We start from the raw sequence: 17,074 nt of genomic DNA, 5'->3' as shown, positions 1-17,074 counted from the left end.
TTGCATTTATTGTTTTGTTGCTGAGCCTTTAGGGTGATCTGGGATCATGCTTTTAACATCTTCTTCATGACCAGGAGGTAAATTTTATATGAAAGTCAGCACAGCTTCCTAAAACTGCCAGCTATTATGGGACTTGCAGGACTATCATGAGAGCTGGCACCAGTGTTATGTATGCTCCCACAGGGCACAGGCTAGCTGCAGTCCTCTTGTGCCCAGTACATCAGCATTCCAAAGGAGTGAAAGAAAAACCTGTCTCAGGCTGGAAATGCCCTGGCAAATACTGCAACACTTAGATCTGAGAAATGGGAAAGAGGAGATGCATGTTTTCATCCCCTTGTTTACTCTTTATACTCCACAGCATGATGTGTGTCTTGATGAAGATTCTGGTCTTTCCCCACCTCTGTAGAGGATGCTTAACAGCAGAATGAAAAACGAACAGGTTGAGGTTTGCAGCAGAAGGACCAAGATCTTGCTATCAGTGGAGTTCTCAGATTTGCTTTCCTCCCCCATCAGACCTGCCTGTGATGTCATTTTGCCCCAAAATATGAGGCCTTGAAGCAAGCCCACTTTGGGCACAGGCAGCGTACCTTTAGCCATACAAACATGCAAGGAAACGGGTATCTTGAGGATAGCGACGTATTCACCCTTTGAATACTGACTGGTACAAAACCATTTGCATTGCACCCCTTGCCCGGTTCTTTCCGTGATTGCCACAGCAGCTGCTGCTGTTGCCGCAAGGGTGTCCGGGACTTGGGCAAATGTTCCCTCCCCAGCACCCGTGGAGCATGGTGGTGAGCTCACACATCTCCTCCGTGTGTGCCGAAGAGAGGGCTCCTCCTCACCACGGCACTCACTCTCAGCGGCCGCACGGGGCGGGGTGACGGGGGAGCGCCATCCCAAATCCCGTCCCTCTCCCTTCCTGCTGCTTCTCGCTGCCCCGCACGCCCTGGCAGCGGGCAGGCCCCGTGAGAGCGGCCGCGGGGCACCGCGCCTTGCGAGGGCTTGGCTCGGAGCCGGTCGCGAACCCTCAGCGCGACGGGCACGGGCTCCCCACGAGCCCCACGCGTGCCCGGCCGGGGGTCGCACCCGCGGGAGCCCCGCCCCAGCAACGGCCGCGTCCGTGGCGACAGCGGCGGCGGCGAGCGCAGGGGCCGGGCTGGTCCCGGTCCCGCTCCGTTCCCTGCTCCGCAGCAGCGGGACAGAGCCGGCAGCGGAATCCCCCGCGCCCAGGCGTCGAGAGGGACCCCGCGCGTCTCTCGCCCCGGTGCCGCTCGGCGTGGCCGGGGCTGGGGACGCCCAGCGCCCGTGACCGGGCCCTTCCCGGCGGCTCGCAGGTCTGACCCGCACCGAGGCGGCCGCGCCGATGCGTTCCCGTCCCTCCCGGGCTCTCCGGAGAGGAGATTGGCTGGCAGGAGGGAGCGCAGGGCCGGCATCCCGCGGAGCTGGGCTGGAGGCGCTGGCGGGGCCGCGGCGGTCAGCAGCACCCAGGCGTTCTCCTTGCCCCCCTGGGGAAGGGACCCCTCTCCGAGCCTCTGGGGCTGGCACGGCAGAGGGGCTGCGGTGGGCACTGCTCACCTCCAAAAGGGCTTTTGTTTTTCTGAGATTAGGGCGGTGGCCCGTCACAGGTCATGCTGACAGAGATGCAGGAGCACAGTTTTGGCCCTTCACCGCCAGGATTACAGTGGAGACATTAACCAAATTCCCAAATGGCCAGCTGGCCTCACTCTGCCCAGTCTCCCGTTACAGACAAATTTCATTATATCTGAAGCTAAATAGATTTCTCATTTGGCACTTTTTTTTTTTTTTTTTTTTTTTTTTAACTCAGAGCCCATTGCAGGTTTAGGATTAGGATACTGTGTTGCAGGCCCAGACTTACCCTGCAACACAGTATCCTAATGCACATTTAGCATTAGCCTTTGAAAGTGCCACAGAGCATGGCAAGTCCCCACAGGTGTTGGTGGGAACAGCGGTGTTAGCCAGACTCAGGATGACTTGCCTGGACTACAGGTAAAGGCATTAAGGTCAGCACACCTGCAGAACAACTGGCATTTTCAGGGTGCTGCTGCAGTGGCATAAGAGCTTCCTCAATTAGTGGGCAGACAGAACTTCAGTGCAAATGCAATCTTGGCTGGGGCATAACCACCCTCAGAAATAATTTATCCTGCTCTTACAAACTCTCCAGTAAGCACAGTGTTTACTGTTGTTCCATTTCTTGGATCTCTGTAATTCTGGTAGGAGCATCAGCCAAAGGTCACCAGTTGCTGTGCAGGTCTTTTTGGTGTTTTTTTTTTTGTTTGTTTGTTTTTTTGGGTTTTTTTTGTTTGTTTGTTTGTTTGTTTGTTTGTTGGGGTTTTTTTGTTTGTTTTTTGTTTTTTTTTTTTTTTGGTTTTTTTTTTTTGTCTCTCTGGGATTTGTTGTGAATGAAAAGAGCAAAAATCTTTTATTTCCAGATCAAGACAGGTTTAGCTGAATAACGTTTGTAAAGTATGTTAGTAGCAGCATAATTTGGTTGTGTGAGTAGATTTCTGTCAGTTCCTCCTGGGGAAGGGAAGTGTGATTTCCTTTACTTTTTTAAGAAGTTCAAGCATTATTTACTTTTCAGTCTAATCTGGGTGTTAAATGACAAAAACAGAAAATTTGCTACATGTCTCTGTTCATTCTGTATTGTCTAATAAAACCTTTTTAGGATAGGTGATTGATGTTTATGTAGAGTGGGTGGGAAGGAGCGTGCATTAACAGTGTTGACTTGGTTTATTGATAGTGAATTATGGCGCTACCTCTGTGTTTAAATACATGCTTAGCAAACCCAGCTCTGGAAAGTGGCTTAGAGTCTCATCTCTGGCTGGGTGAGGCTCCCACAGCTGAGGCAGAGGGGGTGAGCAGTGAAGGAGGCCCTTCCCTGGTAGTAAGGGCACCTGGCAGGTGTGTTCACCTCACTGGTGTGGTGGGAATGGATGTATTTGGAGCAGTGATTCAGGGTCAGACCTGGCACTACAGGCATGGGGTTCATTTGGATGCTTTGCAGCCTTGTTCCTGTTTGCTTTGTAGTGAATGGTAAGTGGGCATGGTGGAGTCAGCTGAGCTGACTTGCTCTGGGGCTCAGATCAAGGGAAAGCCTCTCAGCAGCCTGGGTAGCTCTGCCTCAGGGCAGATGTGTCTCCTGCCCAGACTCTTGGAGCCCATTTGACAGCCCTGCATGTGCCATGGGTTACCCACCCTCTGAAAATCAACCTGCCATCGGTAACCAGGCAATCCCATCATCTGCTGGAACAGACAGGAAATAATACTAGGCCACCAGTGCTGCACGGCTCTCCCCAACAGCTGGCTTTTAATGATTGTTTCCAAAAGGTCAGGAAAGCCATCAGAAGCTCCAATCAGCTGTGATTGGCCTGGGGAACAAAATGATACAGATGCTTTTTGAATAGGACAAAGGACCAAGCAAGGAGAAAATAATTTTCCCAGCCACCTCACTGCCTTCTAGCTGTGTTTTGCCCTTCCATGGAAGTCCGTCGAGCACCAGGAGTTGGGTCTCAGATGGGTCAGTGTGCTGTGGAGAATCAGGTCTCTTCTTTTCCCCTTGAAAGGTGGTCCATCATCATAGCACCTTCCTTAGGCACAAGGACCTTTGCAGGGAAAGAATTCCCAGTATTCTCACAGCTGCCTAACACTCATTCCTTCTCTTTCCACTTCCACCCTTCATCAGATCATGTTCCCTTTTTTATCAGCCTTTACCTTTGTCATCTGTACACTACTGCCTCCCAAGAAATCAGCTTCCCTGCCCTTGGCAACCTTCATCCTCCTGCTTTGGGCCAGAGAATGCCCTGCCACTGCCATCCCCACCCTTTCCTGACTATCCCTCTCAGGCTTGCCTCAAGTGCATTTGAAAAAGCTTTTGCTGACATATTTGCAGCATTAATCATTTGCTTCTCTCTTCTCTACTTCAGCATTTCACAGGTCTCCTCTCTTCCTTCTTTTGCAGCCCTTCCTCATATGCCTTTTGGAAGGGGAAGGAGCAGAGGGAGTAACACTAGCAAAGTCAGCTCCAAAGCTTTCAGGGAGAAGGAAGTGCTGGCAGATGGCAGAAGCACCATGAGCTGGGAAGGCAGAGGTGAAAGGCACAACCTTGTGCCAGGAAATAAGGACTAAAATGGTTCATCTAGGGGCCACTGTCTGGGTCACTCCCCTCACAAAGGAGGAGCTGGTTGGGATCAAACCACCCTTCAGGTGCCCAAAGAGACTAGATGGCAATTATCCTTCCACAGGATCCTTTGGCTGTATGGTGGTGCAAGGCCACCACAGCCCTGAGATATCCTCTTGGTCATGTAGGAAGGTGTTCTCACCTCTGACATTGCCATCCACCTCTGCCTCATGCTTCTTTTAGGTGTCCTGCAGCCTGTAACCTCCCAGACCTGTGCTGCAGCCCTATTAAGTCCAAGTAGCCCCAGTAAGGATCAACATAGGTCTGTATGCCCTGGGAGATGCTCACCAGACCTAGGTGCTCTTGTGCAACCCAGAACTCAAGGTGGAAAAGACACGTTCCTGGTGTCTTTTCTGCCTCTTTCAGAGTGGCTGGTTTGAGAACTATTAGGATTTCCAGGCAATAACCATACATGTGGGATTCTGAGAGTGCTGGCCTTGAGGATGGAATAGGAAACAGCAAATGGAAAACTTCGGTCTGGGAAAGCTCTGAAAGTTAATAGGGCCAGGCATCCTTCCTTCTTTTTCAAGCTGGTTCTTTTAGCTTATATCTGCTTAGGCTCAGTGTGGTCTGATCAGATCTGACCCATCTCATCAGTTAATGGATGTTTGGAAGGAGTTCAGACAGAGAATAATGTAGAAAAGCAGGAAAAGAACACACTTATAATGTATTCATCTGTAAAGCATCTGTCTTTAGAGAGTCATAAGAACAGGCATACCAGCTCAAACCAGTCTGGCCCAAAAACCCATCTCTGACAGTGGCTAGAAGCAGACACCTGGAGAGAAGTAGAAAAACAATGCAAGTGTGTGTTCTATCCTCCAGCACTCTCCCCACCTCCAGCTGTGTTCAGCTGCTCACACTGAGCCACACGACTTCCGTGTAGTTCATCATTCTCAAAGAGTTTCTCTTCCATGGACTTTTCTTAGAGTCTGCAGACTCCTAACATCCACAGCATCCTGTGGCAAGGAATTTCCCAGTTCAGCTGTAGCCTGTGTGAAGAACCCTTTGTTTTAGGCCTAGCCCCTGCCAGTTTCCCCTATTACTTTTATTGGAAAAGACAGTAAACTATCAATTCCTGTCCATCCTCTTGAACAGCACTCCGAATTAACACCACATTAGTATCTCCTTATTGCATGTGGTGTCTAGAGACCTCTTTGCAGGGGTATAAAGATGAGGCTAAGTAATAGTTGTTTGCTGCAGTGCTTCCAGTCCAAAGCAGAGGAGGCAGGCAAAGGGCAAGTGTGTTACAGGAGAGCAGTGTGAGCTGACCATTAATATTGCTAGCTTCTTTCTAAAGCTGCCTTTTTATTTTGCAGGTAACCACGTAGTAGTGACTGTCAAGGAAGTTTCCCCTTGCTTCTCCTGAAGGAGAAGTAGGCCCTGAGCAAGGATGCAGCAGCCAGAAGCTGGTGATGGGAGCAGAGCCATTCCCTCACCATGTCCACCTCAGGCCAACATCACTGATGGCTCATTCTACACACGCCGCTGCATCACTGAGGATCTCAGTTGGTCCCTGGTCACTGTGCCCCACCTCACTGAGCTCTGCCTCCAGCATATTGCACACAATTTTGAAAGTAAGTGGGAGCACATTTACTCTAGGACACATGGAGAGAGGGTCAGTCCCAGGGAGCAGAGGGTCAAGAAGGCATGCAGATGCATCTGAAAGGCAGTGTGGCACCCAGCCCTGTCAAAGGAATAGATGGGGAGAAATATCCCCTTGGGAAGCCAGTTAAACAAACTGTTTAGTTGAAAAGTATGTATTTGTATGTCGCTGTAGAGGCAGGACGGGAATGAGAAGACTCTGATCAGAAGGCTGCTGAGAGTAAAACTCTGGTTTATTCAAAATGCCCTGCTCTTTTATACAGAGCTTTGTGAGGACCAACTCCATTGGCCCTGAAGTGAAAACAATTGACACCATTGGTGCGAAGTGCTTGACACACAGTGATAGAACTTAACTATAAACAATGTGAACAACAAGAGAGATAAAGAATTATTTACATTCTTCTCCAGTTCTTTCCCAGGCTTCTGCCTGCCTAGAAACTCTCAGTTTCTCTCTTTGCCCGTATCTGAGACCCACATTTGTACACTGCAGGAATGGCTGTAGTCCTCTGGGCTGCACTCCAGGATGTGACTCTGTAGTGACCTTGTTCTACCACATCTTCCATCCATGCTCTTCTGGACTCACCTCAGCCATGACTGGGCTGTGCAGTTGCTGTTTCCTGCTCTTGATTCATACAGACGTTAGGGTAGCGCTCGAGGATGGAGCCTTGTTGTATTGGACGCTGTACAAAGAGATGCAGAATTGCTCCCTGCCCAGACGAGCTACCATCTCTGTATTGTACTCATTGGCTCAGCCCTCCTCCATGGCTTTTGGTGGTGATGTGACAAGTTATAGCCCCAGGCACGGAATGTGCTTTTGAAGCAGGTGGACTGATGAAACACAGCAAAACAGAAGAAGCATGTCTCATCTGAAAACTGACTGGGAGGGGGAAAAGAAGAGCCTGTCTTTTTGGCTGACTCAGTGAAGTGCCAGCAAAGACCAAAGATAGTTTTAAGGCTATGTCCACACTGGGACTGTAAGACAGTACAGAGAAGCTCAGTGCTGCCTTATGCCAGGAGCTGAAGGTACTTGAGGCTATGAGCTGGGACAACCTTGCAGTCCCAGCAGCCCGATCAGTTTGATGCCAAATGCATTGGACTTGCACTGTGCACACATAAAAGCAGTTTGCTTGTTTTCATGGGAACCCTCATGCTGTTACCTGAGCTGTGAGGCTGCACCTTGCCCACAGTGGGGCCTGAGTGAACCTGAGTGAAGCTAGCCCAGCCCTGCCCATCTGTGTCCCACCTCTGCTTGTGTCATGGAGCTTTGTAGAGGTCACCACAGTCTCAGCTGTGGGACACTGGAAAATAGACTCCAGGAAGAGGCTGTGGTAAAACTATCAGTGCCCTTAGGAAGGGAATGCCCCAGAAATAGGAGAACTATAAAGTTAATCCCACTTTGTGTTTCATAATCTCATTTCCTATGCACAGATAAGTTTCTTCACTGATGATTTACGTTACTCAACACAACTGTGTACACATAACCAAATATTCATGGTGTGAGTACATGTGGCTTTTCTCTGGTATTTCTGGGCACAGAGAACTTCCACCAGAGAAGAGAGCTGAGACTTAGGGCAAGCACTGGGAAAGAGACTCAGGGGAAAAAGTACCTGGAAAACAGAATTTTTATTTAAACAAGATGGACCTAAAAGCTAGTAGTGTGCCTCAGCAAAAAGGAACAGCAATTAATTTGAGGTAAGACTGATGCTTGAATTAAGATAAATAGGCACAAGGACCTGCATGAAAAGCACACTGTTCTCAAATACTGTTCTTCAATATGCTTAGAAACCAAAAGGGAGAAAGTTCAGCAAATGGCAGGCCAAACTCTACCATCACTTTAAGGCTGAATTAGTTCTCTCAGGAGCAGAATTCCTGCCCTGAATATAAGCTGCATTCAGACTAAGTTTAAATGGGGAGCTCAGTTTCTGGCACAGTTCCCAAATATTATGAGAGCAAACCCGATTACACCAATGTTTCATTGTAAAAGTTAGAAATCATATATGGAAATGTACAAATGTGTTCTGCCAACTTATTTCTGTGCTCCAGCTTCTGGCAACCAAGGAGAGAGCCAATATCAGCAAAGGGGAGGGAATGGGCATACAGCTGGGGACCCGGGCAGAACCATAGTGCCAGCAATTGTGCCTATGCCCAGACCAACTTCTCATTCTTTTTATCTCTTTCAGAGAACCCTATTTTGAACTATCTTCTGCCTGAGCACCAAAAGAAGGTGGTGGACAGGCTCTCCACCAGCCTTCCACTCACTGTGACTGCCAACATTGTAAGCCATGAGGAGTACTGGAAGAGGTGCTGTATGGAGCGCTGGCAAGCGTGTGACGTCTCCAACTATGGGGACAGCTGGAAACAGATGTTCTTTGAACGTCACCTGGAGAACATTCTGAAGTTCTCCATCCCTAACATCACAGACCCCAAGCAGGTGCTAGAGCTCATCCCGCTCTGCAAAAGCTACGTGCGGAAACTGGAGATCAATCAGTTCCTGCCACCTTTGTGGGTGCATCAAAAGGAGGAGAGCAATGACCTCTCTGACACAGAGGATGATGCTGAAATTGGTGAGGTCTACATGCATCATTACAACCTGAAAGATGTCATTACTGCCCTCCCGCACCTTGAAGAGCTTCATCTCATTTATGGTGTAAAGAGCTGTGGCATGAACTTTGAGTGGAGCCTCTTTAACTTCACTGAGCTGGACTGCTCCAACTTGGCTGCTGCTGTGAAGATGTGCCGTAACTTGAAAGTAATATACCACAAACTGAACCTTACTGCCTCAGCTAGATCCAAATTGCACATGGCTAGAAATACAGGGACCAGTTTTGCTTGCTGGTACCACCCTTCCTTTTGCAAGTTACAGACTCTGACAGAGTGCAGAGATGTTAGCCTGCTGGCTTAGTGCTGAGTATCTTGTTCTGCTGTGTCTTTGTTAGAATGGGTTGTCAGGGGATCAATGAGAAAAATATTTGCTCCCACAAAACTTGTTGCCTGTAGCATAAGAATCAGCAGCATTCCACAGTTTTAACTCCTCATATAGTTCTGGGAGGGAGGAGAAGAAAAGTCCAGAGGGAATTTTTCATAAGGAGTTTTTGGTAGTTTTGTTCAGTAAATGCATGTCAGTCTCTCCCAGAGGAGCAAAGACCCCAGAGAACAGAGTGGGGAAACACTCACACTTGCTTTAGAGCAATGAGGGATTTTCCTCCTAAGATCTAACCGTATCTTTAGCTCTGTGGCAATGGCAGTGCAAATACTCAGCCCCTCTAAGACATCAGTGGGCATTGCTATCCCGAGTGGAGCCAGAGTGAGTTGGATGAATTCCACACAGATTGGCATGCTTTGGGAAATACAGCTTCTGGAAGAGAAATTACCTTTCTTGTGGCTATTAAGTATCCCAGGCACACAGGACATTGTACTGTAGTTATCACTGGTGCACATGGTCATTCAGACAGGTTCAACTGTGATCTGGGCTGGGTTCTGCAGACATTTGGACAGCTTTATCTTGCTTTAATTTAGCCCCCAGTTAGAGATCTTGTGCAGTCAGAGGAGAGGAACAGGCATTTCCAGGAGGCAAACTCTTTTTCTCTAGAATAGGCATGGGACATCAGCGGCATGACCTGCTTGCTGTAAGTATCAGCCCACTAGGAAAGCACATACTTGAGCCTGCTAGCTAAAGGTGTCTGAAGTGAAGGGAGATGAATCCTGTCTGGTGGACCATAGGTTTAACTCCGTAATGATCTTGTACAAATCTCAGTCCAAAGCATTGGCTGCTGTAGTGACCCTGGTTTTTATGCCCACAGGTTTTCAAGCTGACACAAAGCAAAGTGGATGATGACAAGATCAAGCTCCTGGCCCGTAACTTGCAGCATCACCCTTCCTTGTTGGAGCTGGACTTGTCCCACAATCTCATCGGGGACCATGGGGCACAAGCTCTTGGCAAGCTGATCAGCCACAGCAGATTAGAAACACTTAATCTGTGTAACAACCAGATCTGTCACCTGGGGGCTCAGGCTCTTGCTCAAGGCCTGGCTGAGAGCTCCACTCTGACCTCCCTGAATCTACGCCTCAACTTTGTGGAGGACAAAGGTGGAGAGGCAATTGGCCGTGCCCTGCTGACCAACGCCAGCCTGAAGTCCCTCCACCTGGGAAGCAATAACCTGTCAGAGCCAACGGCAGCAGTGTTCTCCCAGGTCCTGGCTCAGAACACCAGTCTGACGAGCATCAGCTTCTCATGCAACCACCTGGGGATGGTAAGAGTAGCCTCTTCTGCCTGCAGTCTGTGACCCTGTGTGGTGGGCTTGCAAAGCAGATCCTGAGCCTATCTCAAAGCCCCAGAGGCAAATACATCCCTCATTTTGCATTCTTGCTATGATAACAATCAGTTGTGAGCAAGGAAGAGACTGTAGCAGATGTCAGGAAAGAAAAGGACACTTTCTCTGCATGAGCATGCATTTACCTCACTTGTTACATCTAGCTCTGTTGCTCTGTTCATAGGGCTGAATCAGTCTTTGAGGCTTTGGGCTTTTGGGCAGAGAGGGATTTTCCCCCCAGGAAACTGAAAACCAGGAATCATGTCTGGGAAAAATCACAGATGCTTCGCACATGCGCGTATTAATGATAGGCAGCACGAGATGAGGGTCTCATGCATATCCTTCATGCTTTGGATCTGCTGTGCCATCTGTCACTCAGCAGCACACAGATAGTGTCACCCTTCCCAGAATTGCTCCTGTACATCACAGGCTCAGTGGAGACTGTTAGAAAATTGGCTTGGTTGTTGAGCTTCTTTAACTCACCCTGCGGCCCGGGAGCAGTGCGGTGGGTCAGGAGTGTCATGTCTGTGTGCTTGTAAGTGCCTCCTAAAACACAGGCTTACATTTTCTAGACAGAAGAGCATCCACAGATCTTACTACATCCCTAAGAGCTGCAGTATGCAACATGCCCACAAACCAGACTGCTTCTCTTTTACTGATTAAAAAGAGCTTTAGAAATCTGAAACTAGACAGCCAAAAGCAATCATGCTGGCTTTTAAACTTTCTGTGCTGCCTCGATTATTCTCACTGTCAAATAAAGAGACAGCAAGACCAGCTGTCCCTGCTGGCAGGAATATTGGCATCAATGTGTTTGACAAGGGTTTTAAAAGGATTTGATGGCAGAAAACCTTTTGTGAGTTCTGAGTTTTATGGTCCTGGATGCGGAAAACCATCTGAGTTTAATGATACAAGGGGGCAAAGGTTGGAAAGGATAGAAGGATTTCTGTTTAGTAAATAATAATCTCTGTGCTTGTGTCTTCCTTCTGATGAGCTTTCTTGTTACCCATTTGTGAAGTTCCATGGCAGCCCAAAAGGTGGCTGGTAGTATTATCTTTGGGAAAATTGGGGGTTTTGCCAGAGATACATTCAACTCTGACCTCTGTAACCCATTAAAAAGAGATCTCTTCTCAGTCCTTTTTGCTCTGCCCTTTTTGGCAAAAAGGCAGGATGTTGGGATCAGGGGTCCATCTGGATGGAGGAGAAGGGACAGGAGGTGTATTTGATACTTGGGAGGGAATAGCAACAGTGAAAAAAAGTTCAAATTGTCACATCCCAAAATACAGTGCTTTATGAGGGAGAAATGCTTCAGAGTGGGTTGCCTTCCTAAGGCTACATCACATTTTCAGTCTTATGAAGGCTGGTCTTCAGTTACATGAGATATTTCTCTCAGGATAGCTAAACCAGCCTGGGAAATTACACCCAGACAGAAAACTGCCAGTTCTGGGGCTCTCACAACTGCCAAGATGAAGAACAGCACTCTAAACCATTTGTTCCCAACCAGCAGTAAACTGGGATTGGGGGACAGGGAGGAACAGACTTCTCTCAGGTTACAATTGCCAGGTGTGTCATTAACCAGCATGAATTTGAGAACTCTTGGGTACCCAGAGGGAGTCATTAGCATATGTCTTGTCACAAAGAGCTGTATAAGGTTACACTCTTCCTCTGCACTTCTGGGAGCAACATTTCAGACCTGGGTGGAGGCCTTTATCCATTTTGGCACCATCTCATGGACCTCCCACTGGCAGCAGCAGAAATTGCCCTGGGGAGGAGGGGAAAGGAGCAATACACTTCTCTTTTGCATGTTCTCCTTTAACCATCCCCTCTCATCCTTTTGCAGAATGGTGGGAAGCAGCTGCTTAAAGGGCTGGCAAACAACAAGACTTTGACCAAGCTTGATCTCCGCCATGCAGAGGTGGACCAGGAGACCGATTTCCTCATTCACGAAATCGTGTGGGCCAATCAGGAAGTGGTGAGGCTGGGATCTCTGCAGCACCCCACCACTGAACCCCTCTGAATAAAGTGCTCCAGGGAGCAATGAGCTTTGGGTGTGCAGTCTTGGAAACACTTCACTTCAGGGTCTTGGTTTTATTTGCTTTTCTGAAAAACACTTCACTTGTGGCTGCCACTACAGCCTTTCCCAGACCCCTATCATCCAACCTGTGACTTCATTGGAGACAGACATTTGATCTCAAGGCACTGTAGTGGCAACACAGAGCAATCTGCCTTTTAAGTCCTCTCTCTCACTGCACCTGAAATCTTACCTCCTGTGATGCTTTTATATGCTCCAGCAGCAAGCTTAGTTTAGGCAACTGAATATTGTTTCACTTGTAAAGCAGCTAAGATGAAGTCTCTGCCACCTAAATGGTCTAGTCCAGACTTAACTTTAAGTTTTTGCTGAGGAGGATGTGAGAGGCCTAGAGGATTGAGGGAATGTTGTTTCTAGTTCCTCGGCACCTTTTTCTGGCTATTGCTCTGCTCAATAATCTATTCGAACTTATAGTAAATCTGTCTGGAGTCTGATACGGGTGGTGAAAAGTAAATAGAAATAAATTCAATAACTCAAGAGGGCTCACCACCGTGGTTTCCTGCTTTGGGTTGCTCTGCTTTAAATCAGTGCTAGCCTACTTTGCAACAGGTGAACTCTTTACAACCAGATGCTTAACTTACCTAGTAGTGCTCTTCTATGCAAAAAATATGTCTAAAACAATCTATTTTGCATAACTTCAAGCTAGAGGAGTCCCTTCAGGACTGCTGGCCCACATAGCTCACAAGTTTGAAAACAGTGCAGCTTCCTTGGGCTTGGAGCAAAATGGAGCAGCTTCCTTTTGCTCTAGTCTGTAGTCATCTGAGGATGGGACAAGGCACATACTTGAGTGAGTTGGTCAATTGACCACCCTGCTCAGGAGATATCAGGGAATTAAGTAAGTAGGTTGTCTTCCATCCCCTCCCACCCTCTGAACAACGCAGGAGCTTCCCATGCCTCCCAGCCCTGCCCAACACCAGTGCTCACAGACCCACTGCTGGCAACCACCTCAGTGAATCATCTGAAACTTTTATTACACCGATTTGGTTTACAATCTTTGTACTTTGATATTTCCAACAAAAAAGGCAACATTGTGATATACTGTTTGTACATATATAGAGAGACAGACAGAGCTAGATCATATTGACAGAGTTGGAAAGTAAAAACCGTTTTCCAGTGTTCACAAAATAATTTATTCACCACGTACCTGCTTCTGCCTTGCCCTGTCTGATGGATACAGACACTGACCATGCCACTGGCTCCTGGCCAACAGGACCTTTACCTGCACCGTGTCATGCCCATATAGATCAGAAAGGATGGAGTGCGAGGCTGCCCCGACAGCAGGGGTGCTGACAGGGCTCAGCCCCAAGCCCTCACAGGTTTGTGTAACTCCCTTCCCAACTATTGATGGATGCTCCAGGGTCTACATCCAGAAGAATTCCTAACCAGCAGTAGCAGCTGTGAAACCTCCCTACCCGGGCGACTCCCACTCCTTGTTTCCCATCCTCGAGACCGAGGTATTGAATATACTTAATTATCTTTATTTGCATTTACAAAATATTTTCACTGGATGACACACCTCAATGAGATGAGAACTCATGTTCAGAAACAGCAGAAAAGACCCAGATCAGCATCAGGCTGATGAAGCAACAGCTCCAGCAGCAAGGGTGGGGGTTTAATGGGGGTGGCCCGGTCCTAGGCAAGCCTGCCTGTAGCTCCAAGGACAGGGCTGCAGCTGGTCAGCCAGTTGCACAGTGGAAGCTCATGCTTGGTGGGCAGTGATGAGATCCTGCAGACATGCTAGCGGATACATGAGGAGGAATTAGTCACCAGAGCCAGTGAGGACAAGGGATGGAAAGAAAAGGGCTTGGGAAAATATGCCATCGCCGGAACAACTTCTCACTTGCTTTCCAGGATATTCAGTGCTTTTTTTGCTGCTAACAGCTTCAGACTGTTAACAGCACTTAATCACCCTTCAAACCCACGCCTGGGCTGCCACATGCAGGAATGCCCGGACAGGTAGCGCTTGCCTGGAGAACTCTTTGCCCTCTCTCCCATCTTTGCTTTTTTGGCCAAAAAGCAAAGTCCAAACCAAGCAGCCTGCAGCACTTGCCCACACCTGAGACCAACAGTCAACTAACTATGTGCCAGTCTGCAAAGGCTGAAACCATTTCAAATGCCACACACACTGGCCAGACAGCAACAGCAGATTGTTGGAGTGTGAACATTCCTGCTGTTGGTGGGTCACTTGTCAGCTCCAGGTCCAGCTACCACAGGGCGGGTAACTAGCTGGTCACTCTGTGCTGAGTGCAGGGCCAGAACAAATACCTTAACTCTCCCATGAAATCTATCTCCAAGGAGTACTGGCAGGTTCTGAGGAGGGGGGGCTCACTTGCGGGCCTCCATCTGGAGGAGGGAACAAGCTTGGGCACTGCCACCACCTACCAATGCAGCATCAGCAGCACTCAGCAGAGTCAAGCTGGGAACATCCCCTCACCCATGGGTCTGTGCCAGAGAGATGCTGAGAGGCAGGAGTGGGCAGACAGTAAAGAAGGGGGAATGACACAAGGGCTCACCCTCAGGCTGTCCCATCAGGCCGGAGCAGGGGCACCCAGCTGGCTCTTTCCCACAGCAGATGGCAAGCCCAGCTTCCACTGCTCTGAGCAGAGCGCACACGGCAGCAGGAGACAGTGGCCAGCTTCCCAAGCCTGGCAGTTTCTGCTCACAGAGACCCAGGCATTGATTTGCAAGGTGTCACACTGGCATATGTCACAAACAGGATGGCAGGTTGATTTTGAGCACCGACTGGGGGAGGAGGAGCAGGCTGCCACAAGGAAGAGCAGAGGCTGTGCACAGAAATGGTTGCTATGTTCAGCTTCCCTTTGCTCCCATGGAGCTGTATTTGTCTAGGCTGAGCTGTCCCTGCCTGTTTGGTACCTGCTGGCCTCTGCACAGTCAGCCAGGGCACTGGTGGCTGGGATTCACACACAGAGGGTCCTGAAAATGGGGGTACTGTGCCTTGCCTGTGGGACAGCACAGTGGGGTGAGGAGGAAACAGCACGCTTCTCAAACATAGTGCCAAGCACTCCTGCCTCAAAACACAGATAACTAACACAAACTCTCCTAATCACTGGGGACCCACCAGTGTATTCCATCACCTCTACAGCACCTGTGCCCTGTGTCCAGCAGCTTCCCTCCAACCTCAGTCACCTGCTAGCCCCATGTACCACCCTGCTAACAGGGCACTTTTAGCTAATCTAGATCCTTTCATGCTTCTTCAGTTGCAGTGAAGAGGGATGAAGCCTGAGCTCATGTGGCTGGGAAGAAGGGAAGTGGCACAGAGCCAAGCCCTGCATCAGCTTCCCTAGGTGGAGGGGATGGCTCAGAAACTAAGCATTCCTCCTCCCTACAGGGTATGTCTGAAACAGCCAGTCTTGTCAGATCCCTGTCTCTGGCCATGATGGATTAGCCTCTCCAAGGCACAAGGCAATTTATTCATTAGTGACATTTACACCTTGTGGCTGCATTAGCCATTGTGGTTGATGACACATGCTCAAGCTGTCACTGCAGGGCTTGGAGGTGACATTTCTGCTCCAACAGTGCAGCGAGACTTGGCTTGGGCACCTCAGCTCAGGAATACCTCCTGCCTTTCTCCTCAGCCAGAGCAAGCAGAGATTGCTTCGAAAGCCCACTCTGTTCCTGAGCTTCTCATTCAAATGCCCTACTTCAATTCCCCCCAACCCTCCCTGCCTTGCAGCACCATTGCTCCAGCACCACATCCTCCTGCCCCATTTTGCTGGCTGTCTCCTGTAAAAACCACCACCTTTGCAAAGCCTTTTACAGATGTTCTCAAGCAGCTCTCTTCCTCCCATGTCTTGCTGAGCATTCACATCCTGTTCTGCCCTCTGTCAGCTGCCCTCAGCCCCAGCAGAGAAGCACAGAGCCCATGTTTGGAGACTTTTCCAGAAGATATGCTACTTTCACCATGATGCTGTCCCCTGCTCTCTCACTGCCACAACAGCTGATCTGCCTGTCCTCTCCTCCCTGGTCTGGAAACCAGGACCACCAAAACTTCAAGGCCTTCTAAATAAGCTGCAAAATTCTTTGGGAAAGCAGCAAGTGATGCCAGCATGTGCAGCAGTTGCTGTGCAGCAAGCAAGCAGTGGGCAACCAGGGCAGGGAGCACTGCTGAAGGCTGTGCACAGGCAGGGTATGGGGAGGTCTGGCCACCAGCATGCCTCTGGTCATTATGCACCTGCAGGCATTTCATGGCACCCAGCAGGGAGGGGACCAAAATGATGGGAATGCACAGCCTCAGAGGGGTTCAGGGGGAGTGTTTTCCTAGCTCAGAGAAATGACAGTTTGCACACTGGGTTTGGGGAGAGTGAGAAGAGGTGGAAAGCATCATCCAGGGAGCAGATCCGGCAGTTCTCCAGTTTCAGATGGCCACCAATGGATCGGCTTGTTCTCAAACACAGCTTGCTCCATGCTTTTATCCCTGCTCCCTGCCACTCTCTGCAGCAAATGTGACACTTCACACCATCTCCTCACAGAAACCAGGTCAGGAGTTTCCTCTCATGAAAAACAACAATGCGCTGTCACCCTGAATAGCCCTTGCTGCAAGGGTGGATGGGTGTCACCACACCAATGCTGCAAACATATCAACCCTCTGCAGGGCCACAGACCCCAGCTGTGCACAAGCATGCAGAACCCCACCCTGCCACGTCTGGGTGGATAGCCATGTCATGCCTCTAGGGGCAGAAAAAGATTTTAAACTCTGGCATCTCTTCCTGATCAACCCACTCCGCTGCAAAGCCACAGGGTCACTATCCTGATTTGCCCTGGGCATTTCTTTTCCACCAGCATGGCACATCACTGACAGAGATGGAAGGAGTGGAGAGTTTAAACCCACATCATCACCAAAAAAATATATATTTTTTA

General features: G+C 49.2%; 1 protein-coding gene across 2 annotated transcripts; it reads left to right on the top strand.

Annotated features, from left to right (window-relative positions):
• The first annotated feature begins 1,120 nt into the window (after nucleotides 1–1,120).
• Nucleotides 1,121–12,270, top strand: DRC5 (dynein regulatory complex subunit 5). 2 transcript variants are annotated; one of them, XM_021550458.4, is made up of 5 exons: nucleotides 1,121–1,334; nucleotides 5,515–5,772; nucleotides 7,981–8,549; nucleotides 9,601–10,050; nucleotides 11,948–12,270. In XM_021550458.4, the coding sequence occupies exons 2-5, from the start codon at nucleotides 5,589–5,591 to the stop codon at nucleotides 12,122–12,124; spliced, it is 1,380 nt and encodes a 459-aa protein (XP_021406133.3). In that variant the 5' UTR covers nucleotides 1,121–1,334; nucleotides 5,515–5,588; the 3' UTR covers nucleotides 12,125–12,270. The 2 variants fall into 2 exon arrangements, with proteins under 2 accessions (XP_021406133.3, XP_085431729.1); XM_085575603.1 differs by lacking the exon at nucleotides 1,121–1,334 and having other exon boundaries at nucleotides 5,441–5,772.
• The last annotated feature ends 4,804 nt before the right edge of the window (nucleotides 12,271–17,074 follow it).

The sequence above is a fragment of the Lonchura striata genome, chromosome 3 (assembly GCF_050655825.1).
Source record: "Lonchura striata isolate lonStrDom1 chromosome 3, ASM5065582v1, whole genome shotgun sequence".
NCBI lineage: Eukaryota > Metazoa > Chordata > Aves > Passeriformes > Estrildidae > Lonchura > Lonchura striata.
This window is presented reverse-complemented; position numbering and strand designations above follow the sequence as displayed.

Bases quoted from the DNA above. Each gene is read 5' to 3' on its own strand.
- DRC5 (XM_021550458.4), top strand. From the start codon at position 5,589: ATGCAGCAGCCAGAAGCTGGTGATGGGAGCAGAGCCATTCCCTCACCA. The intron at 8,550-9,600 runs GTAATATACCAC...TTATGCCCACAG, and splicing joins AGATGTGCCGTAACTTGAAA to GTTTTCAAGCTGACACAAAG. The intron at 10,051-11,947 runs GTAAGAGTAGCC...ATCCTTTTGCAG, and splicing joins CATGCAACCACCTGGGGATG to AATGGTGGGAAGCAGCTGCT.